The sequence below is a fragment of the Oryctolagus cuniculus genome, chromosome 9 (assembly GCF_051225735.1).
Source record: "Oryctolagus cuniculus isolate XC-2025 breed Fujian yellow rabbit chromosome 9, ASM5122573v1, whole genome shotgun sequence".
Lineage (NCBI taxonomy): Eukaryota > Metazoa > Chordata > Mammalia > Lagomorpha > Leporidae > Oryctolagus > Oryctolagus cuniculus.
In genome coordinates, this window is record NC_142875.1 from 109,775,301 (window position 1) to 109,799,118 (window position 23,818).

Here is a 23,818-nt window from a genome sequence, read left to right on the forward strand (position 1 = left end):
GATAAAGAACATGAAAATTTGGTTATGGATGGAAGTCAACCAAAGCGTAAGAGAGAAACCCCTGAGAACGCTTCCCCCTCTGACAGCCACGTACAAGAGTCAAGTGGGAAAAGAAAATGCAGACGGTGGGCTTCGTTGTGTTTCTCCATCGGGGTGGAAGGAAGCTTTGCAGGCTACTTAGCTTGTCTAGTAGCAGGAAACCAATTTCAAGTGTAGGTACTTGGATTTTTTTTTTTAAGCAGTGAAACAGACAGTATCCTGGGAAGACTGAGGCTACGTGCACACCTGCATGTCCCCCGGTTTACGCCTTTAGAGCCACAGAGAGGTCCCTGTTGTGCTAGTTCACTGGATCTGATGGTCTCTCCCTCTGCCCCACAGATAACTGTGTCCAGAGGACCCCCAGGCCGTCCGTGGAGAACGTGCACCACAACCCTCCCACCATTGAACTGTTGCACCGCCCCAGGTCGCCCATGACGACAAACCACCGGCCTTCTCCCGACCCCGAGCAGCGGCCCCTGCGGTCGCCCCTGGACAACATGATCCGCCGTCTCTCCCCGGCCGAGAGGGCCCAGGGGCCAAGGCTCCACCAGGAGAACAACCACCAGGAGTCCTACCCCTTGTCAGTGTCTCCCATGGAGAATAACCATTGCCCACCGTCCTCCGAGTCCCACCAGAAGCCATCCAGCCCCCGGCAGGAGAGCACACGGGTCATCCAGCTGATGCCCAGCCCCATCATGCACCCCTTGATCCTGAACCCCCGGCACTCCGTGGATTTCAAACAGTCCAGGCTCTCGGAGGACGGGCTGCATAGGGAAGGGAAGCCCATCAACCTCTCTCATCGGGAAGACCTGGCTTACATGAACCACATCATGGTCTCCGTGTCCCCTCCTGAGGAGCACGCCATGCCCATTGGGAGAATAGCAGGTGAGTGAGCGCGCCTTCCCTGTGCCCCCGTGCCCCTCCAGCATCAGGGGGGCCTGACAAAGCCGTGCTGTCCCCTTAGAGCCCGCAGCCAGCCCCACACCATTCCCAGTTAGGTGCTGCAAAGGCCCTGGGAGCGCAACTGGAGACTCCTGCCTGAATGAGGCAAAATCCCTATGGTCTGGTTAATGAGCCTACTAGGGTGGAGTGGTTAATGAGCCTCAGAAATGTGAAGAAACAAATGTCCTCTGTCCAGCTTACTAGGAGAGTCACATCAGAACCAAGGCAAAGCAGACACACTGAAAATAAAAGGTTTATGAGCATGCTAATGGCCCTGTCCTGAAGTTTCCAGCAGCTAATTAACAAGTAGACACAGCACAAAGGACCTCTGACTGTAATCTCACTCTACGGGCGGGACTCAGTGGAGCTTCACCTGGGTAGATAGAGAGGAAAACAGGACCACGAGGTCGCAGGCACGTGTTGCTGCATTATTTGGACAGAGGAAACCACTCCAGAGTTCTTTTGATGACGACAAGCCCAGCGATGCTTAGCCAACATGAGAAACCAGTGCCAGCCGGTGAAAACAATCTACACATTGCATTTTGCTGGTGTGTGCAGGTTTACCGGAGGGCATTCTGCAGAAGCCTAATCCTCTAACCATTTGGCGAGGTGACCGCTGTCTCCTCACAGGACGTTTGTTGAGCACCTGCGATGTTCCGGGAAGTGCTCTAAGAGTACAGGATACACAGTTCCTTACGGGTTCGAGAATTTAGTGGGTAAGACAGATGTGGAAGCCTCTGCGATTTAAAGCAGAATAAAATAAGCCCTCCGTCTCATCTGTTCAGGGTACACGCATTCGTTGAGCACCTACTGTGTGCCAGAATAATGTGGTGTGGAGGCAGGACACGAGGAAGGTGCATTTTGCCTGGAGGAACTGAAGGTGGCTTTCCTGGCAAGAGAGCTCAGCGCTCAGCGGTTTTGTTTTCAGTGGTGTAGGGAGGAGAGGACAGATCCGCCCAGGTGAAGCGGGACGTGCCCCTCCCTGCGTGAGGAGGTGCTCCAGCGGGGTGCCCCGGTGCTCACGATGGCAGGTGCTCCCACAGGCCTACCTCCCCTCTGCCCTGACTCACTGCCCCTAGATTTTTTCCTCTGGCCCCAAGTGCATGCACCTCCAATGTTGCTTGTTTTTGTAATAATTTACATGAGGGATGCATTTTTTTATTTTAAATTTTATTCACATAATGTGAACAGATTTCAGTATTTTTTATATATAGGTTCAAGAGCATAATGATACTTCCCACCTACCCTCCCTCCTTCCCTGTTCTTTTAATATTTGAAATGATGTACTCTGTTAGAGGGATGTGTTTAAGAAAATCCTTCTGACAGATTGTATGAGGGAATCTCAACAAGTTCATGGAAAAGTGGAATTGAAAGATGAATTTATGTGGATGCAAAAAAACAAAGCCTTCCATAGCTTTTTCATAATATACATTTTCCTTGAACTTTTTTTTTTTTAAAGATTTATTTAGTTGAAAGAGAGGAGAGTCAGAGAGAAGTCTTCCATCCGCTGGTTCACTCCCCAATTAGCCGCAACAGCCAGAGCTGTGCCTATCTGAAGCCAGCAGATTCCTCCTGGTCTCTCATGCGGGTGTAGGATCCCAAGCACTTGGGCCATCTTCTGCCTTCCCAGGCCACAGCAGAGAGCCAGATTGGAAGTGGAGCAGCCAGGACTCGAACTGGCGCCCTATGGGATGCCGGCACTGTAGGCAGTGGCCCCTCCTTGAACTTATAAAATATCCCTTGTGTGTTTGGGATTCAATTCAAAATGATCCCTCAGGGCTGAGGGAAAGGGCAGGATATACAATAGAATAAGGTTAAGTGAGCCAACTCATGGTTACATTGGGTGGGTGATGGATGCCTGAGGCTACATCATTGTCTCCACAAACATTAGACTTTTAAACATAAATTTTTAAAAAGAGGAAAAAGCAGCAAAGAACTTTTAGGCGTAACATGGGAATTTCTCCCAGATAATTGGAGAAAGATTTTGAGATCTGTGAATAATACAAATGACCTGTCTTATGCTTTCTAGGCAAGATGTTTTTCTTCTCCGTGTATCTTCTTGTCTTGTTGTATGCATGGCTTGCACAGTAGTTGAAACTCTGCAGATACTTATAATTCTCCAGACAGCCCTTAGAGGTAGCTTATCACTGCTGTATTTGTTTCATGTGGGAGAGCCATCTGTACAGGGGACCCATGAGAGGCTCGGGCCTTTGCCCGGGGCGGGGAGCGGCTAGGGGGTGGGGAGGGGCTGCAGGATGATCCCCGCTCGCCCTGGGCAGCTGTCTGTCATTCTGCCCTCCAAGAGCTTTGGCTTCTTCACCAGTCTGTGTCACCTCCTGCATGACACTGTCTTCACCCCAGACTTCTTGGGAATTTAAGAGCAGCCTGAAAATCAAGAATGATAGAGCTATTGTTACTTTCTTCAGTAAGTTTGTATGTTGTAAGATGTGAGTCTCTTAAAGTTATACCCCGTTTTTTTCAAGTCTTGCTCCCCAGCATCATCATTGTTAGAGGATAGCTGTGGGGCCACGAGAAAGTCCCACGGAATACTGAACCAACCATGTAAGGAGTCTATGGCTTCGCTCCCTGACAGCAGTGGGAACGCGAGGCCATGGAGTTGGTAGGTTCCCGAGAACAGCACTCGGCAGAGATCTTCTGGAGGGTAGGGGTTCTTCACGACTCTAATTGTTGCTGCTTTGCTGGTATATGACAGGTGTAGTTATGGACTTAACCCAGTCCATGGCTAATGGAACTGAGAGACACTGTTTCGCTCGAGGGGAAAATCAGAGTTGCTCTCAGAAGTTCTGTCCAGCTTTGCACGCCTACACTCTCACACTCTGGTTCTGTAACCCTCCGTTCTGAGTGTCTTTGTTTCTTGTGGAGTGCCTCTGCCCTGGAACGCCTTCAGATTCCTGCTAAGTAGCTGGTACCCGGAACAGCTTTGCTCTTTAAGGCACTGTGAGTGAGTACGGCACACAAAGCAAGGAGGGTGCTACAGAATGTCGCCCCACTGAGTTACCACTGCTGGAGGGTGCAGGAGGAAGCACTGCTCATGAATGTGGGCCAAGAAACAAAGCCGGAGTCTTACCATTCAGGTAAATGAGGAGTCTCCATGATGTTCATGGGCGATTAATATTACGGCAAAATTATGCATGGTTTTCAATTTTTTGAACTAAAGTAAACATGTTTTAATGCTGTTTTCCACAGGTTTTTCTGAAGATTTGAAAGGCAGAGTTACAGAGAGAAGGAGAGACAGAGAGAAATCTTCATCAGCTGTCTCCAAATGGCCACAACAACCTGGGCAGAGCCAGGCCGATTCCAGGAGCCTGGAACGCCATGCAGGTCTCCCATATGTGTGGCAGGGACCCAGGCACTTGGGCCATCTTCTGCTGCTTTCCTAGTCAAATCAGCCAGGGACCTGGATCAGAAGCAGAGCAGCTGGGACTTGAACTGGCACTCTCATTTGGGACACTGCAGTCACAAGCAGCGGCATAGCCCACTGTGCCATGATGCCAGCCCCATTGTCTGCAGATTTTTTGAAGTATCTGCCCTGGTTATCTGCTCAGACACACTAGGATTCAGGAACTCAAGCACCTTCTATGTTTAAGGCACTGTACTGCTTTCTTACAGGAGCGAGAGCAGGTACAAGAGGTCTGAGATAGTCCTTATGAAAGAACGTAGCACATTTAGCTACAAAAGTAGAACACATGATATGCATTTCACAGAGACTATTTGGTACCTTAGATCAGAGTAGGGCTGTCAGGGGAGGCTGCCTGGAGAGGCTGGCTTTTAGCTGAGCTCACAAGAGTGCTTAGCAGGTAGACTGGTAGAAATTAGAGACATGGAGGTGATTCCAGATGGATAAGACTTCCAAAAGCAAAGCAAGATCAGGCCTGGTATATTTCAAGAACGAATCTAGGTCAATTAAACACATCATTTTTCGTAATGTTTTTTAGTTTTTACTATCTCTGAAGTTGGGATGCACCCTACAGTTAACTGCAGGCCAAGTGAGGACAGAGTACTTAGGCATTTACTTTGTGGAAAAACAAAATAATCAATACAGGAAAGTCAGATTGTTGTCAAATTGTTGGTTGACAGTTAACTACAAAGCACAAATGAGATCTGAATATAGCATCCACTTCATTTGTAGAGGTGTGACTTACTTTTCCAAGGATAGGGAGGACTTGCAAAAAGATTCCAATGAGGCCGGCGCCGCAGCTCAATAAGCTAATCCTCCACCGCCAGATTCTGTCCCGGTTGCTCCTCTTCCAGTCCAGCTCTCTGCTGTGGCCCGGGAGGGCAGTGGAGGATGGCCCAAGTGCTTGGGCCCTGCACCCATGTGGGAGACCAGGAGGAAGCACCTGGCTCCTGGCTTTGGATCAGCACAGCGCGCTGGCCATAGTGGCCATTTGGGGGAGTGAACCAGCAGAAGGAAGACCTTTCTCCCTGTCTCTAACTCTGCCTGTCAAAAAAAAAAAAAAAAAAAAAAATTCCAACGACTTGGAATGGCCTGCCTTTATGGGATGAACTTTAGCATGAAACAGAAATCTGAGTGGTGTGCGTAGAAATGAGCAAGTCGGATCTTTCTAGGTAGTATTTTCAGGAAAGGACACCTGCAAGGAGAGAAGTGTCTGTGTCTTTTAGAACTTCTTTTCTATCCACAGAAGTTTGAGCTGCGTTCCACCAATACGGCTTCTAGCCAGACAGCTTGGCTTTGAGCACCTCTCCGTGGATGAGGTGTCACTTCAGTGATGCCAGGAGTCCCTGATCCTGGAACCCCCGTTTCCAAATACGTTCGTGCCCTGCTTCTCTGTCCAAACCTTCTGCTAGCTTTCTGGACTATTCAGCTGCTTCTGAAGTTGATCCTGTTTTTAGAGGTCAAAGACCAGGGGCGAATGCCTGTGAACAGTGTAATGTCCCACCTGGGGTTCCAGTTATCTGCAGTCAACTGCGCTCTGAAAACATGCATCCTTGTTTTTGCCCTTAATCAGTCTAAAGTAATTTCTATTATGTTTCTATAATTCTGGTTTTACTAGTAATCTCATACTGTGCCTAATTTATAAACTAAATTATCACAGGTATGTATAGGAAAAAAAACACGTAAAAGTCTACTTCCAAATGTTCACAGGAAAATGGAATTGAAAGATAATTTTGGAGCAAAAAATTTTGACCTCTATGCATACAAGAGGTTCTCAGAATGTTCATGAAAAAAAAAAGGCTTACTATGAAAAGGCACTGCATAAATTCCAAACTTCTTTTACATCAAAGTAAACTTTAAATTTCATTTCCCATAAACTTTTTTCAAGTACTCACTATACTGTGTTCAGTACTAACCTTGGTTTTTCAGGTATCTCCTAGGGGTCTTGGAATATATCCCTCATGGATCAGGAGTGACTAGTTCTATGGCAAATTTCTTCTTAGCACTAAAGTGGTTTCAAAGCTAGAAGTATCTTGTACAGGTGAAGGATCTGAGAGTCACCCAGGTCCAGAGTCCTTTGTACTTCACAAAGCCTTCTTTCTGGCCTGGGTAGGGAAAGAACCAGAGATTAGGGATTAGAAACAGTAGCCTTTGGACCAAATCCACTCACCACCCATTTTTGCAAATTAGGTTTTATTGGGAAACAACCACACCCATTTGTTGAACATTGTCTTTGCTTTCATGCTGCAACACAAGTACAATTGACTTACTCCAGAGAGTGTAGAGCCAGAAAGCCTAAAACATTTACTAATTGACCCTTCACAGAAAAAGCCGGCCATCCCCTGCAACTCAGCATTAGTTACCTGTGTGGTCAGAATGCTTGGAATCATAGGCAGAGCATAGGCCAGGGACCGAGGAAACGCTGCCCCTGAGCTCAGAGTTACTTGAACTTGAAAGGATGAGGCGTGTCTAAGACTTGTGAAGGAACATTAACAACTGATGTCAGAGAGGAGGCAAGTTCTGGGCTGCAGGCTACGTTTGCAGACAGGAGAACAATCCAGAATAGTTGCAATAACTTCATGAGCATAAATGCAGCTAAGGAAAAGAAATTGTTTCTTTGCACATTTGAATTATGGTGTGACTCACTCATTTGTTCAGAAACTACCGTGTGTGTGCTGTTGTTGTAGGTGACAGAAGAACGGGGCCTCTAAGGCCAGATTTTATGTCTCTGGTGCCCTTGCCTCACGCAACAGCTAAGTGTTAAAGGAACATTTTTAACTCATTTTGGTTCTTCAGTTCCCTTAAACCTGAGGTACCGATTTCCTTTTCCTTGTCCCTTCTGAAGCCTTAATCCAAAAATCTGCTAATAAAGCAAGATTTGTTGATTAAACGAAGAATTGTCTTAGAATACATTGATAGCCCCTCAACTGCTACGCAGAAGTGGGGACGTTCATGATCTGCACAGAGCTGGGTTGGTGCAGTTCATGACTGCCCCCCGCCGAAAGAACATGGCCTTCTGTGTTGAGCTCTCAAGTTCTGCTGCTGTCCCTCAGTCTGTTTTGCAAACGTGATGGTGAGGGCATCATGGGCTGGTTGGCTGATCTGTAGCAGATAGACATATAGAATTCCCTCTTCACTCCCAACACCCTCTTACAGCAGATGTCACAATCAGCTTTCAGATCTTTGACGGCAGCCTTCTGGGGTTTCAAAAGAAAAAAAATAGGTTTATTATCTGGCACGGTTACATCTTTAATGGGCACAAAAGGATTCTAATGAAGGAGACATTGAAACTCTTGCATAGCTTATGTGTCATCTGACCAAACAATGCTTTCTTGATCGTGTATAACTGGCGTGGCCAATAACACCAAAAAATCAGTCCTAGAACTCCAGGGAGAGTAGTTCTAGGACCAGGGGAAATCTCAGTGGATTTTGACCTCTTGCTTCCTTCTCTACTCCTTCCTCAACAGTATTTAGTGCTGGTGAAATGAATTTCTTGGTTTTTTTGTTTGTTCTACCTTTTGTAAATGAGCCTCCACAGCAGCCCTAGAAGCACAAAGATGGCATAAAAGAAGTCAGAAGGGATTAGCACGAAGGTGATGGGGACAGTTCTCATCCCTGGGCCTGGTGGTAAGCAATGAGGCTGTGCCTGCGTGTGCCTTTGCATGCATGCACAGATGTGTAAATGTCAGTTTGCAGGGAAGAAATACCAAGTTGTACAAGTCAAAAGAATTCTGTCAGAAGTTCAAAAGCCAAAAGAATTCTGACTTTTTAGTACAGGTCAGAGAGTCACTTCCTCTGGCACAACCTCAGGGAAATAACCCGCAGGTCCCTGAAGCCCAGGGTCTAGTCCACAGGCAGTGTGGGCCTGCAGGAAATGCTGGGACTGTGGAGTCAGCCTGGTTTAGAATCCACGTCTTGGCTCGCAAGCAGAGCTGTTTCATGTCCCTGCAGTCCTGTTTCCTCACCTGTAGTATTGAGATTACTACTCAATTACGGGCACTTTTGACTGTTAATGAGGTGACATGGGAATATGTAGCCCAGGTGGATTAATTGCTAAAAGTTAATGTCCTTCCTCTGCTTCACTGTGGAGCTGTGATGCTATGGAGCTAAGAGGGAGTTGAGGGGGCAGCTCTGTGGTATAATTGATACACTGCCATTTGCAACATCAGAATCCCATACAGCTCCCTGCTAACGGCCTGGGAAAGCAATGGAAGATGACCCAAACTTTGGGCCCCTGCACCCACTTGGGAGATGCAAATGCCATTTAGGGAGTGAACCAGCAGAAGGAAACTTGCTTGCTCTCCCTCTCTCTGTATTTATATATAACTGTGCCTTTCAAATATTTCTAAAAGTTGAGGGGAGAGCCATGAGGACCCCTAGCACACTGGCCACCTGGAGCTGGCACAGGGCACTGGTAGGGAGAGCCTGTATTTGGTGCCTTTGTTTCAAGACTCCTGTAATGTGCACCCCTTAGAGGCCTCCTTAGTTTCCGCACCTTGGAGAGGTGCTTGTGCTCCCCACTGCCTCTGAGGCTTTGCCTGTGGTCCATACAGGAGCTAGGGTCTGATGAGCCTAAGGGAGGGAAGGACTTTCATTCCAACCAGAATATTCCAAGTGGCTGTGACTTCTCAAACTCTGATCCTGAACAGACTAGGCAATCAAAAAACCCTAAAGAAAAGGAAATTCAGGAGAGTATTAGGGTGGAACAGAATTCAAGTAGCTTGAGGAAACTAGAAATCAGAGCGCCCGGCTCACTAGGCTAATCCTCCGTCTTGCAGCGCCAGATTCTGTCCCGGTTGCTTCTCTTCCAGGCCAGCTCTCTGCTGTGGCCAGGGAGTGCAGTGGAGGATGGCCCAGGTGCTTGGGCCTTGCACCCCATGGGAGACCAGGATAAGTACCTGGCTCCTGCCATCAGATCAGCGCGATGTGCCGGCCACAGCGCGGCGGCCGTTGGAGGGTGAACCAACGGCAAAAGAAAACCTTTCTCTCTCTCTCTCTCTCTCTCTCTCTCTCAATGTCCACTCTGCCTGTCAAAAAATAAAAATTACAAAAAAAAAAAAAGAAAATCAGAGTCCCTCCCTTGCTGCAGTGCCCAGGTGTGAATTCCCAGGCCACACTTAGCAGCCAGAGCCTAGGCATGATGGCTGCCAGTCACAGGCTGGATCTCAGCTGTCAGGCTCAAGTGGCCCAGCCTTCTCCGCACCTTAAGTAACCAGAAGTGGGAAGGTCTATGTTGATGGCAGCTGTGGTTCCCCTGCCCCATCAGCAAGTGTCCATTTGTGCTCACTCCCCAGCATGCCACTGTGCACATATGGTTTCTGTTTTCCTAAGCCACAGAAAAGCACACGCAGCTGCCCAATGTAAACAGCATTCATATCAGCACGGAGTTGGCTGTGCTAGAGTGACCAGCTTTCTGTTTCTAGGTGGTATCTGATCCAGAATGGAGGAGGGGTAGTCCCCTGAACATTACAAACCTGTGTTTCCATGAGCAGAGTTTCTCAACCTCAGCATTCTGGATATTTGACCCAAATACCAGCTGAGTATCTTTTATACCAAATGCTTGAGGCCAAAAATGCTTCAGGTATTCTCAGATTTTGGAACATTTACATATGCATAATGAGATATCCTGGGCATGGGACCCACATCTAAACACAAAACTCATTTATGTTTCAAATATGAGAGTGCTTCAAGAAGTTTGTGGAGGGGTGGGTGTTTGGCACAGTGGTTAAGATGCCACTTGGAATGGCCACATCCCATATTAGAACACCTGGGTTCGAGTCCTGGCTGTACTCCCTACTCCAGCTTCCTGTTGCACACCCTGAGAGGTCGCTGGTACATGATGGCTCAGGTACTTGAGTCCCCGCCACCCATGTGGAGGACATGGAATAAGTTCTAGGCTCCTGGCTGCAGCCTGGCTCAGCCCTGACTGTTGTGGGCATTTGAGGAGTGAACCAGTAGACAGAATATCTGTCTCTGCATCTGCCTTTCAAGTTAAAAATTATCACATATATTAAATGTAAAATATATATAAGCGTTAACCTCTGTAAAAGTTCATGGAAGTTAAAAGGTACAGAAAAATTTTGAAATCCATATATATGAGATCTTCAAAAAGCTTATGAAAAAGCTAAGCATAGGTTTCAAAACATTTTGGCACCAAAATAAACTGTCTTAATTCCACATTCCACAAACATTGGAAGTACTCCCATTCACCTCATACACATAGCCTGCAGGTAATTTTATACCCTGCTATTTGTGCACCAGCATTCTGCCTGCAACCTGCCCTGTGAAGTTAGCTGTGGGTCTTTGCCGGGGTGGCATCACATCAGTGTTCAGCCAGACTGAGACTTTGGATCACTTTGGATTTCTGATGAGGGATGCTCTACCCGTACTTCTTTGTGGTGGGGGCATCCTGAACAGACCAGAAGCACCTTCTTCCACCCCAGAAGCACCTCTGAGCATCACCACCTGCCCGAGCTGAGAAACGCTGTTGGCTACCACAGTAGCAACTTTTTATTTTCTATGTGACTAGCTGTTTTGTCGTTGAACCTGAACTCTTAGGTAAAAATTAAACCAGGACCCACAGCCTCTCCCCATCGGTGATTATATTCATAGAATCCCGGTTTACAGACATTCATGTAAAATCCCACTGGGGCAGTTAAAATGACATCAAATGGCTTTCTTAGCTCTCCTGAAAGCTAAATTATGCACCACCATTAAACATCCCCTTTGTCAGTAACTTGACTTGCCTACTCAAATTTTGTAAACATCAATTTTGTCTGGCAGGGTTTTTTCTTCTGAAACCATGTTGGTTATGTGTGCACTGCCCAGCTTTCTGCAATCTCTGCTCAGTGAGACGGACGTGGGAGAGAAAATATTTCTCCCTGACCACAGGAAGGGATTTTTTTTTTTTTTTTACAATGCCTTTTAGCTGCAGATGCCCAGTGTAGCTCACCCAGTAGGAAAGAGAACTCTTTCTGCAGTTAGGAAAGGGCATTTACTGGACTTAAACCCTTTCATAAACTTCCTCTCATGGAAGAGAGACTCCAAGTAACAGTTTTCTAAAATACTCACATGCATCAATACAGAAGTCCTGCTAATTTAAGAGAAACACACTTAATACCTTGTGATTTAAAGAAATTTTTACTCATGCAGGTTCAAGAGTTTTGTGGGATTAACTCATTTGTAGAATTTGGTGAATTTTTCTATTTAGTAGTAAGCACTTTCATTGTTGTATCCGTATGAGCATCAGCTTCAACAAAGCTTAAAAATTCCAGGTAGGCCATGATAAAAGCCTCCAAAGGGGATAGAGATATAAAGCTATTTTTGAAACAAAGATTAACTGTTGAAGCTCAAGCATGTTAAAAAAAAAAAAAAAAAACTGTTGTGTGGCCAGGCAGTTATTCATATCACGTGGGCATCATTTTTAAAGAAATAAAACAATCCATAGTGCTATGAAAGCCACTTACACTCTGAACTTGAAACAACCACTCTCTGCACAAAATGCCTGTCGCTCTCTCCATTAGTGACTAATGCTATCTGTCTTAAATGCAAACATTTTTATTACTCAGGTAAAGTTGGCTTTGCTGAATTAAATGTCACTGATCAGTTGGTAGCTTGGGTGGGGTTATGTGAGGGAATAAGTTTCCAAGATACCAAATGTACTCGAAGCGTAAGATACAGTGTGGTCTCTGGTAAGCGCTGTTCCTTATTTGCCTTCTGAACATTCTAGATCCCAGTTTGATGCCTCTGAAAAACCAACATAGTGCCCAGTTTGGATTAAGCCTTTACTTGGAGAAATGGTCTAGTTTGCGTTTGTGTCTCCTGAGAAGTAGACTGTGCCGTGACAGTAAAAGAGAAGTGACAGAAGTAATGCAGTGAAAAGCTTTGTGCAGATGCAGGGGGGTGGGGGAGTGGGGGGATATCATCTAATACAAGGTCCAGCTCCACAGTAGCCATAGGAGTAGGCTGCGGTACATTGCCCACTGTATAGGGGCACAATTTCTTTATCTAAAACTGTAAAAGACAACCAGAGCGTTCTTTTATTACTGAATATTTAGATGAACACACTGGAGATTGCAGTTCCCAACCCGGAGGAATGCCAGGGTGCTGCCTGTCTCTTTGTAACCCTGGAGGGGGATGAGGGAGGGCTTACACACAAACCGCCTGTGCTCCTCCTAACTCACTGGCACTTTCTGTGAAAATATTGAGCTTTGTCAGTGTTTTCCACTAGAAGTTCAACATGCATCTGCCATTTGGCTGTAGGACACGAACTGAACAACTGACTGCAGCTTTGTTTTTGTCTTGGTCTATGCTGGCTGCTACAACAAAAATGCCCAAAACTGGGCAGCTCATTAACAAGAGACAGTTCTCACATGGAGGCTGGAAGTCCAAGATCAAAGTGCAGGCAGACTCAGCGTCTGGGGCCAGCCTGCGTTCTGGTTCTTAGCATCGACTTGCTGTGTCCTCAAAGGTGGGGAGCAAGGGGTCTCAAGCCTCATTTACAGCAGTGCTTATCCCACTGGTGAGGATGGGAACTGACATGAGCTCTTGCCTTCCCAAAGGCCCAGGCTCCTAAAATATCTTCACCTTGGATGTTGAGGTCAATCTATGAATTTTGAGGAGAGCATGAACATTATGAACTTAGCAGTTCCCCATTTTCCATGAATAGTGAAACTGATGCAAGACAAGGAGGTGGTGTGATAGACAAGGAGATAGTGCACACCTCTCTGCCTTCCGTAGACATCCGAGCCATCCTCTCTGTAACATGAGCTAGACTCTTAGTCTGCAGTAGTGACACTGACTCCACAAGACTCGTAAAGCTGGGAGAGGTGGCCCTGCTCTCTCCCCACAACCAGCCCACCCTCTGGCAATAAAAACACAAGTAGGGGTGGTGATGGAAGTGCTAACGGGCTTCTGCTGTTAGGATGGGGTTCCAACCCCATTATCGTAGGCGGGACACCATCATCCCTGTCCAAAATACAGCAACTTACACTTAACATTAGCTTCCAGACACAGGCATCCTAAAGACTTAGGATCCTTGTAAGCAAAATGAAAGATTAGGCTTTCTGGGAAAGGCCAGTTTTTATGCCAGTTCCTTCTGCTGTTCAGAGAGCGAGCTGGATTTCAGAAAGGGTGTTCTAAAGCAGTCAGACTTTGCCCTGTGAGGCCTGAAGATGGCACAAATACACAGCTGCTCACTCGTTTCTCCGAGAATAGAAATCATATCAGGAAGTGTGGCTGAGCCTGGGCTTCAGGGTCACACGGAGCCTAGCATCCTACATATGCCACTCATAAGCTGTAAGTAAACTACCCAACCCTCTCACTCCAGCTTCCTGGTCTATAAAATAAGAATAGCAACAGCACCTGCTCCTAAGGTGATGTAAGGGTCAAGTGGAACCGTGCTTCTTGAATATACAACCCAGTGCATGCAAATAGCACACAGTAAATATCATACTTATTTTTACTGCCTTCTTTGCACTTGCATTACCACTAATACAGTAATCCTGTAAAGTAAGTGTCAGTATTCCCATTTCATAAATGGAAATGGAACCTCAGGGAGACTCAAACACTGGCACAAGGTTGCCTGACTGAATTCCTCTTGCAAATCTATCCCAAAGAAGCCTGTATTTCTTTTTCAGGGATACGAATGTGTTGGCACTAAGATATCCCAGGTCTCAGGTTGGACACGCCTCTGCCAGGTGTGCCTGTCCCAGCCCCCACCCAATATAAGAGATAATACTCTGTAGTTGGTACGAAAGCCCAGAGTTCAAACTCCAGTGGCCTCAAGCAAGTTACCCTAGCCTTTGTGAGGATTAGAAATAATACAGTCAACCTGCAATAGCCATGGGCAGTGGGCTTTGGGACCCCCCTGGATGCCCAGATCTGCAGATGCCCAAGTCCACTATATAAAAAGACATAGTATTTGCATATAACTGAGACACATCCTCCCCCATACTTCAGATAATCTCTGGATTAGTTACAATGCCTAGCGCATGTAAATGCTATGTAAATGGTTGTTACACTGTATTGTTCAGGTAATCATGACAAAGAAAAACACCTCTACACATGTTCAGTACCAACACAGTTTTCCTCCCAGTATTTTCAGTGCACGGTTGGTTGAATGCACACAGGCAGAACACACAGACGTGGAGGTCCAAGTCTGCGAGTCAAGTGCTGAGCTCGTCCTTGGCACTCAGTATCTGACCTGGTACCAGCCACTCTGGCTCATGCCTGTCAAAACTAGGTACTCCCAGAATCATCCAGTGACTGCCTGCAAGCTGGTGCCCCTTCTCATCTGGGGGCCCGTCCAACATCAGCTAACTCTAGGAGGTACAGTCTAGCTCCACCTTCCTTCAGGGTCCTGCTAGAGGGCAGACCGCACACGTCACAGCAGAGAGAGAGCAGGGGAGCACTGCAGGTCTGCATCTCACATCTTCTGTCTTATTTACTGAAGTACAGTCAAAAGCACTGCGCCCGCCGTACTAACCTCACTAAACAAATACTTGTTACCTAACCACACGGCAGAACATCCATTCTGCAAGTAGAGAAAGTGATTTTTCGGGCCGGCGCCGCGGCTCACTAGGCTAATCCTCCGCCTAGCGGCGCCGGCACACCGGGTTCTAGTCCCGGTCGGGGCGCCGGATTCTGTCCCAGTTGCCCCTCTTCCAGGCCAGCTCTCTGCTGTGGCCAGGGAGTGCAGTGGAGGATGGCCCAGGTGCTTGGGCCCTGCACCCCATGGGAGACCAGGAGAAGCACCTGGCTCCTGGCTCCTGCCATCGGATCAGCGCGGCGGCCATTGGAGGGTGAACCAACGGCAAAGGAAGACCTTTCTCTCTGTCTCTCACTGTCCACTCTGCCTGTCAAGAAAAAAAAAAAAAAAAGTGATTTTTCAAACAGACTTCTTCACCACCACGAGTCCATCCTAATCCAACAGCTCTAAAGATCTCCAAAGTGTGATTTCATAGCAATATCAATGCTGTGGGGCTGGCACTGTGCTGTAGTGGGTAAAGCCGCTGCCTGCAGTGCTGGCATCCCATTTGGGTGCCCGTTCAAATGCAGGCATCCCGTATGGGCACTGGTTCAAGTCCTGGCTACTCCACTTCCAATCCAGCTCTCTGCTATGGCCTGAGAAAGCAGTAGAAGCTGGCCCAAGTCCTCGGGCCCCTGAACCCGTGTGGGAGACGGAAGAAGCCCTCAGCTTTTGGGTTCGGAATGGCCCAGCTCTGGCCATTGCAGCCATTTGGGGCATGAACCAATGGATGGAAGATACCTCCCCACCTCTGCCTTTGCCTCTTTGTAACTTTTCCTTTCAGATAAATAAATCTTTAAAAAATAAAATAAAAGCCATGCCAGCCACAGTTCCCACAGCCAACGTCACCAAGCCACAGAGTGTGTGTCTTTTCCTGCAGTTTGTCATTTATCTGTCTTCCTTTCTTGGCTGTGTCACAGCCTACCCCCGTCTTCAAATCTTTATTCATTCAGTATCTCCCATTAACGCCAACATAATGGTTTAACTCTACCATTTTTTTTAACCACACAACTCCCTTTGGAACACTGAGACCATTTCTGTCTGTGCTCAGCCCACTTTCTGAGCTGATTCAGAGACAGGACTGGCTCCCTTTCATATGGGCTCCTTCCAAGTTCAAGTTCAGGTCATGACAGCAGACAGATTGCTTCCTTTTTCTCCATTGCTGTGTCCTAATTTGTGTGAGGCGGCAGTTGGCCTAGATGACCTGTAGGACCTCCATAGGTCAAACGTTGAACTTCCTCAACACAACTCTCTGGATCTCTTTGGACCTTGGCTTTCTCCCTATAAACGAGGAAGTTGCATAATCGATCCAAGTGCAGTTGCTGGAGTCCTTCGGATTCTTGCCCATGCCTCAGCAAGCAGCATTCTCAACAGTGTTCTCTTGCCCTTTTCTCTGTAGACTGTAGACTGCTGTGGGATTACGTCTATCAGTTGCTTTCTGACAGCCGGTACGAAAACTTCATCCGATGGGAGGACAAAGAAGCCAAAATATTCCGGATAGTGGATCCCAACGGACTGGCTCGACTTTGGGGAAACCATAAGGTAAAAGGGCACCAGATACGTGCTGTGCACACGAGGGCCAAAATTGTCTGTCCCTGCACTGGAGGATGACTGTCTCATGCTCCCTAAGTCTGTCCATTGTCATTTAGTGGATTCCTCTCTGGGCAAGCAATCAGATAGCTGCAAGAGGAAGGAAATAATTAAAGATGTCTCTCCATTTGTCACTTAGGCCAGGTTCCCGTTCACTCGGCATATCCCGGCCTGATGGGGCTGCATGATGAGTAACCTGTGTTTCCACTCCCCTTGACCTGGCCCTGCCACCCGCGCTGTCATTAGGCACTGGGTGACAGGGAAGTTCTGCGGGACTGACTCCCAAGGGGCCTCTGGGAAGTGTCACTTCTGCTCGGGTAGAAACGCCCATGTTCACAGAAGCCAGTTCCTACTGGGAGCGTGCCTTTTCAGACTCTGACTGTGAAACATCCCCTTTACAAGTAAGCGGCACAAGCAGTTCAGTTGCCCAACCGTCTTCCAAGCTGGGAAGAGGGAATAGAAGTGAAAACATCAAGTCTTTCCTAGGAAGGAAGACTGATCAAATGTGTGCAGAGGTAAAACACGGGGAACCCTGAGCTGGACACCAGGCCAGTGGGTCACCTGGAGGTGCCATGGTGGCAAACCCCGGATCAGCAGAGAGGGTGAGGAGCTGTAAGCCCAGGCCCACAGCCTCCCAAGAAGGCAGCCTGTGTGCTGGCCCGGTGCAGGAGGACCTGCTGCAGGCCATGGCCAAATATGGTATAACCACCCCCAACCCCCCCACCCCCCTCCCATGCTCCAAGTGTGTGTGAGTCACTGAGAAAACTCCTGCAGCTCTCACATGGTGCCGCAGCCCCAGGGCTCAGCCACTGTACTCTTGCTGCTGCAACTGGCATTTCAACAACAACAACAACAACAAATCTCATCCTTAAAATGACGGGCCAGAAACACACGTTTGAGACAGGTCATTGCAACCTAAAGAAAGGTCACGTGCGGTTAGAAGGAGCAAGACCCAAAGACGGGGGACTTGCAGGAAATGCCTTGAGCACAGCGGAGCCTGCCGTGCGAGGAGCTTTCTTAGCCACAGCTCTGGTTCACGGCAGCGGGAAAGCTCGGCCCCAGTGTGTGATAAAGCAGAGGGAAGGACCTGGAAGGTGGTGGATTAGCAGGTGCAGTCCCCCAACTGGCAGGGCCACGGGAGCTGCTCAAGAGCTTTTATTTTCCTAGCTCCCCCCATGCCTGTTTTTGAGGTTCATTTCATTGTGTCTTTGTGCTTTTTTTCCTCTTCCTCCTTTGAACAAACAGAACAGAACAAACATGACCTATGAGAAAATGTCCAGAGCCCTGCGCCACTACTACAAACTAAACATTATCAGGAAGGAGCCCGGACAAAGGCTTTTGTTCAGGTAGCACTTCCTCTCTCTCCTTTCCTTCTTTTGGGAGGACATTGTTTTCTTTAAGGGGGAGGCGGGACTGTTAAGATCTCTACCTGTCCATCTGATGCCCACAGCCATCACTGCTACAAACTAGTACCAAGTGCTAGTTTGTTAGGATTTTAGGGGAAAAACTTTTTTTTTCCTTGTATAGCCAAATCTAAATAAACCCAGTCTGACTCCCCTGTAAAATCATGCAAACAGTATTACCTGGCATTGCAGTCCAGTGTGGTTAAAGGGAACCATCACAGTAACCTGGCCAATGGCAAAGCAGGGAATTAAACCTGAACTTCCAGATTATCAGTGCTATAAGCTACTTTCCGAACCAGTATTTGTGAAACGGCAGGTAACGCCCCATAGAAAGTCATGAGCTAGATGAGCAAATCACTTGCAGCTTTTCATGAGATAGAGCTTAAGATGAAATAACACTGTAGCTGCTGCAGCTCACACTGCCTGCAAAGTTCAGCAGTAACGGGCAGAACAGCAAAGCAGTAGTAACTGGAAATGTTGTGGGCTTCCCAGAAAAGATTTTCAACAAGAGCATTATCCAGCTATTAGGGGCAGATGCAGCATTTCTGAAGAAATCGGTCTTGGAGGCCAAATTTGCCACAGATGCAGGCTTCTTGGGGCCAGCCCCGATGTATGGTCAGGTGAAGTATGAAATTGTGGGTACCTGTATGGGTTTTTCGGTGTGGAAGGAAGGCAGATCGCAGAGTGGACTGGTGGCATAAACTAACTCTTTGATGATGAGCCCGAACACAAAGAATGGACAAGACTCCATGAGGAAAGCAGGCAGGAGGGCTCCAGATAAAGATGAAGGTAAAGATTTGCAGGAAGATATGAGCCATGATTTGTAGAAGAAGAAGACTGGTGCACGAGAGTGGAGGGTTCCTGCTGGTGAAGAACTGAGCCTCTTCCAGTACCCAAGGGTAGCAATGATAGGGTCCTGGTAGGGTGGTTGGAATTAGTTCATCTGGTACAGGGCAGAGGAAGGGGGAAGGAAGAGGTGTGCAGAGTGTCTTGCATAGCCAAGGCAGGACATTTGCAACCAGGCTCTCTTCCTTAACCATATGCACCATGTCTGCAACCTATTACTGCGGTGATTTCCAAGTGAACCAGCTGAACAAGAACGAGACTGCTGTCTGCACTCGCTGTTGGGTGGCTCGGGAATAACTGGGGCAAAGATTCTCTTTCTTGTTGCCTTTCTAATTTTCCAGAAGCTCCACTCACTAGCCCTGTTATCGAAATTTTCCATTCGACATTCGGTTGTGTCTTTTGAGTTGAGTTCAAGTTTTGAATACCACTGCCTAGGCTCGTGGTCTGGAATGGAAGTGGATAGACAGCTCTCACGGGTCTTTGTAAAATCGAACTCTCTAAAAACCATAAACACACATAAGTGGGCAGCTGTTCAGGGCTTCCCCGCGTCATGCACCACACAGCCTCACAGGGCGCTGGCTGCCTCATAATCATGCTAGGCTTTTGTATAGTCTTTTTGCCTCTTTTTGGGTAGAAGAAGGGATGGCTTTCCCTAATTTGTGTTATTTTTAGTCCATGTCTCAGTTCAGTAGATCCCCAGATGTATAGGAAGGAGCCTTTGCAAAGTTCATGAGGGAAAAAAAAAAGTTGGAATTAACCAGATTATTTTTGGTGCAAAGAAATTTTGAAATCCTAGTTTTTCCATAACGCATATTTTAGTGCAAAATATTTAGCAATCTGTACGTAGTTTTTCACAATACGCATTTTCATGTGAACTCCTGGCAGCCCAATCAGACATGAGGAGGAGGCCTGGCTTTATAGGTGAGAGCCGAGGGTTGGGGCACCTGCAGGAGAACGTAGGCTCTTGACTCTTCCTGTCTCCTCTTGCCAAGGTTTATGAAGACCCCGGATGAAATCATGAGTGGCCGGACAGACCGGCTGGAACACCTTGAATCCCAGGAGTTAGACGAACAAATATACCAAGAAGACGAATGCTGAGGGGACCCACGCCCCACCTCAGGGGCCAGCATCCAGGAGGCCTTCGCCCAGGCAGCACTGCCGCAGGCCTGACGGAGCCGGCGAGCCGAGGAGCTGGAGAAGGGAGAGCCCCAGAAATGGCAGGGATGCTTCTCTTGCAGACCAAGAGGGACCCCACTGCACCTTAGACAAACCTCCCAGCAAAAGCGGGGCTGGGATGCCAGCGGAGGGCCAGGGCCTGGGACTGTGTCGAGTTTCCTTCTCATTTGCAACCTCCCCCTCTGTGATTCCTCCCTGCCCCCTTCCACCTACTACCTGTTGTTAGTTTCATGGTGTTTTGTTTTTGTTTTTTAACAACATGCAGTTTGATTTTTCATCATTCATACTGGGGAAGACATCGGATGTTGTTTTCCTATGGAAATATATATCTATTATATATGTATATCTTTTTTTTGCAAGTCTCTCAAAGTATAGCAAGCCCAACTGGTCAGGAAAGAGAACACTTGTGCAAAGGTTTAGCTTCCTCTTTGTCCTGCCGTGTGGATCAGGTGTGTTCCTGTTGCAGTTGGGTCTTGGTTGAGGGAAAAAAAATGCTTTTAAAAAATATGACGTGAAAAGGAGGGCGCTCTCTCTTGCTCGCTTTCTCTCCTTCCATGGCTTCCCTCTGTCCTCCCTCCCTGCCCACTGGTGAGTTTCAGACAGCTTAGAGTCTTGGGGGATTGTTGGCACTAAATGGAGTCAGGGGCCTGGGTGCTTGGTCACCAGCAACACAAAGTCAACCCTATCCCGTGGCCTTTGGCCCCCATCTGATGGAAGCTGCTGGACTCTCCAAGAAGTGCTCACGTGGCAGCCATCCCTGTGAGGGCTGTGAGAACCACGCAGCTCTGGCGAAAGATGGGGGGAAGGCTGGCCAAGGTATTTGCAAGGCCCCGGCTTACAAGTGCTGCAAAGTGGAAAACAGGAAAAAAAAAAAAAAAGAAAAAGAAAAAAGGCCCACGCCAACCTGGCGGCCCAGAAACTGGGCAAAAAAGGTTCTGCAGAAAGGATTTGTTTTTCCAAAGTAGGCCATTGAGGTGAGTGAGAGCGCAAGCGCCCCTCAGCCGCATTCCAGAGGCCGACTTGTGGTCAGTGTCATGCCCTCGCCTGATGCTTTCTTCCCAGTGCCTCGATTTGTTTAAAGTTTTCTGGTCTCCTCTGAACACAGAAATGCGAGGAAGATCCCGGAGCACGGTGTCTGTCACCAGTGTCTGCCCAGCGTGGGCCTCATGGCAAGTCCGTGGGTGCATTGCACTGTGCTCTGCCATGACTGTGTACCAGCAAGGACCCATCCATGGCTCTCCTTCACCCCAGATATGCTCGATAGAACCTTGGAAATGAGGATAGTACCACCTCTTAGTACTTGTGATGATAACATAGTTTGCGAGCTCCGTTGTAGATTTCTGTTCCTTTCCTGGGCCCTTCCAGTGTAGGTTCAGACAGGCGATATTGGGAGTCCTTTTTTCAGTCCAGAAGGTTAGACCTGCCTGACAAAGCACCCTGTCCTTGCTCCCCTCTGTTTTCTCCACTCAGCTGAGTGAGCATCTCCCAGCTCCTGCGGGGTCCTCCTGTGCAGTTCCCAGGTGAGGCTACCGCAGCCCAGGCCTCTCCGCCAGCCATCTGTGAGCGGAGTCGGTGCATACAGTTGGAGGCACACAGGCAAGAGGAATTCTCCCAAGGACTCCAGCCTGGAAGGCGAGTCCATAGACTTTGGTTCAAAGACACTGGAATTGAGGAGCTGCTCCAGGCTCTTCAGTCTTGTTCTGTCCACAGGGAGGCACACAGCGGTGGCCAGCCAGCTCCCACGGTCACAAGCTTCAGCCGTTCTGCCTTCCGGAGGCCAGGGGTCTCCCGTGTGAGGCTGGAGGGTCTCACGGGGAAGGTGTTGGTCTCAAGCTGCTTGAATGGTGGTGGTACAAGTCAGCTGAACCCCAGCACACCTCGGGTGTCCTTGGGCAGGAGAGAGTGACACTCTTTTTTAGCCTCCATAGTAACGGATAATCGGTCTATCTCAAATGAAGAGATGAAGCCAAATACTTGGTGTGTTGTGAAAGCCCTTGAGTTTAAGAGCTGGAAAGGAAGGGTGGATTTTTTTGAGGTCCTTTGTGGGAATATGGAGAGCAGGGCACAGGGAGGCTCTGCTCTGAGATTAGGTTGCCTGTTTCTGGCCACTCAGATTAGAATGTCTCTTTTTGGCCACCTGACCCCAGAATGAAAATCCTACCCACCCCCCCACCCCCCCGCCCTGGCCTCCTACTGTTTAGTTATGGAAGGAAATTCCTTTTGACCCAAGGATTTCTGAATTTAAAATAATGTCCTACGAGCACACACAAGACTTGGGATGACACCATGAGCCACTTTTTCTTCAAAGTGGAGATGCTGATCCCAGTGCAGTGAGAGTTGGCTAGACTAGCTATGTTGGAGGTATCCCAAGGCAACCTTGCCCAGCCTACGGCAGCATTGCCAATACTTGGGGGCTGTTTGGAACCCTTGGAAACATTGTCTTTTCACCGATACCTTGCCCATGTGAGAGTGTCACTTCAGCTGAAATTTAAATGATGGTGACAGAACTCCCCGAAGTGAATGACAAGCCACTACCATGTCCACCTCTCACAGCCTAGGCTCCAACCCTGAATACCTTTTGGAAACATTCACTCCCTTTTTGTCAGAGGGAAACCTGAGTCTCAGGGAGGTCCTGTGACCTGCCCCAGGAGTGGACGGCACACTGCAGACAGAATGAGCATTGAGCCACACCTGGCCACACCCCCACCTGACCCACTGCCACCCAGGAAACTAAGGATGAAAGATCTGGGATGCTGTGCCCAGGCATTCGGTGCTAGTCAGAAGCTGTGCGCTCGCTCTAGCCTGCCCCTCCTCTGATAAGAAACCTGGATTAAGGGGGTGAAAGGAGGAAGCCAGTGGGGGGTGTCGGGATACAGTAAGCCCTGCCTGCCCGAAAACCACAGGAGACTAACCTGATGCTCTTGGCCCTTCTGCGTCAACACTAAACAACGGCAAACTCCCCGACTCTTTCACACATGCCAAGTGAACATTCTTGAAGGTTTCTCTTTGTGACTGCAGCCACCTACAAACCAGAACGAATCTAGAATTTCTTTCCCTTTCCTTTTTTTTTTTTTTTTTGTTTGTTTAGTTTCTAATCTCTTATTGTTTATGAGGTGTGGGGTTTATAAGGGACTGAATCAAATGAATGTAACAAAAAAAAGAAAAAACAAAAAAATGCCTTTTCTCAGGGCCAGTGAGTTGCAAATAATTTTTAAAGAAAAGCCTATAATTACATCATCTCAATAAATTTTTTATAAAAAATGAAAGTTTTGAGTCTGTTTTTAATCATATGAACTGGAGTCAGCGGCAGGGTGCTCTGATGAGGTAAACACTGTCTCCACTCAGTTACTGGATAAAATGCCGTCACGGTTTTGAACTGGCAAGAAGCAAGGCCCCATTACAGGGCATTGTGCAGCCAATCTGTAGATAAGTGGCACCAGGAAGGCCATCGCCAGCCACTCAAAGCCAAAGGAGTCGCCACAGGTGGCCAGGTCCTATGCTGTGCTAAACTGTATTCATTCACAAAGCAGTAATGCCAAGGGGTGAAGGACCATAGGTCCTCACGCCATAGAATTGTTCCTTAAATCTGCTGGATTTGGCATGGGCATTGTGATGCAGTGGATTAAGCTGCTGCTTGGGATGCCCTCATCTCGTATCCGAGTGCCTGGTTCAAGTTCCGGCTACTCCATTTTCAATCCAGCTTCCTGCTCATGCGCCTGGGAAGCAGCAGATGATGGCTCAGGTACTTGAGTTCTGCCATCCTTGTGGGAGATCCGAATGGAGTTCCAGGTTCCTGGCTTCAGCCTGCCTCAGCCCTGGCTGTTGTCGCCATCTGGGGAGTGAACCAGTGGATGGAAGATTCTCTTCCTTTCAAAT

General features: G+C 47.9%; 1 protein-coding gene and 1 long non-coding RNA gene across 9 annotated transcripts in view; one reads left to right on the forward strand and one right to left on the reverse strand.

Moving 5' to 3' along the window:
- The window catches only part of ETV6 (ETS variant transcription factor 6), a 270,828-nt gene extending 247,620 nt beyond the window's left edge, over nucleotides 1–23,208 (forward strand). For 7 of the 8 annotated variants that reach the window (XM_070049388.2, XM_008259620.5, XM_051850775.3 and 4 more), the window contains 4 exons: nucleotides 379–924; nucleotides 16,327–16,469; nucleotides 17,763–17,863; nucleotides 19,759–23,208. In XM_070049388.2, the coding sequence (XP_069905489.2) occupies nucleotides 379–924; nucleotides 16,327–16,469; nucleotides 17,763–17,863; nucleotides 19,759–19,864 (896 nt within the window). In that variant the 3' untranslated portion in view covers nucleotides 19,865–23,208. Of the gene's footprint in view, nucleotides 1–378; nucleotides 933–16,326; nucleotides 16,470–17,762; nucleotides 17,864–19,758 lie in introns of those variants that run through there. The other variant, XM_089304596.1, reaches the window with a different exon arrangement.
- Nucleotides 2,458–23,818, reverse strand: part of LOC138843870 (uncharacterized) — a 149,789-nt gene continuing 128,428 nt past the window's right edge. The window contains exons 2-3 of the long non-coding RNA XR_016213495.1: nucleotides 6,316–6,504; nucleotides 2,458–3,366 (exon numbers count right to left, since the gene is read on the reverse strand). This is a non-coding gene — a long non-coding RNA (uncharacterized LOC138843870). The remainder of the gene's footprint in view (nucleotides 3,367–6,315; nucleotides 6,505–23,818) is intronic.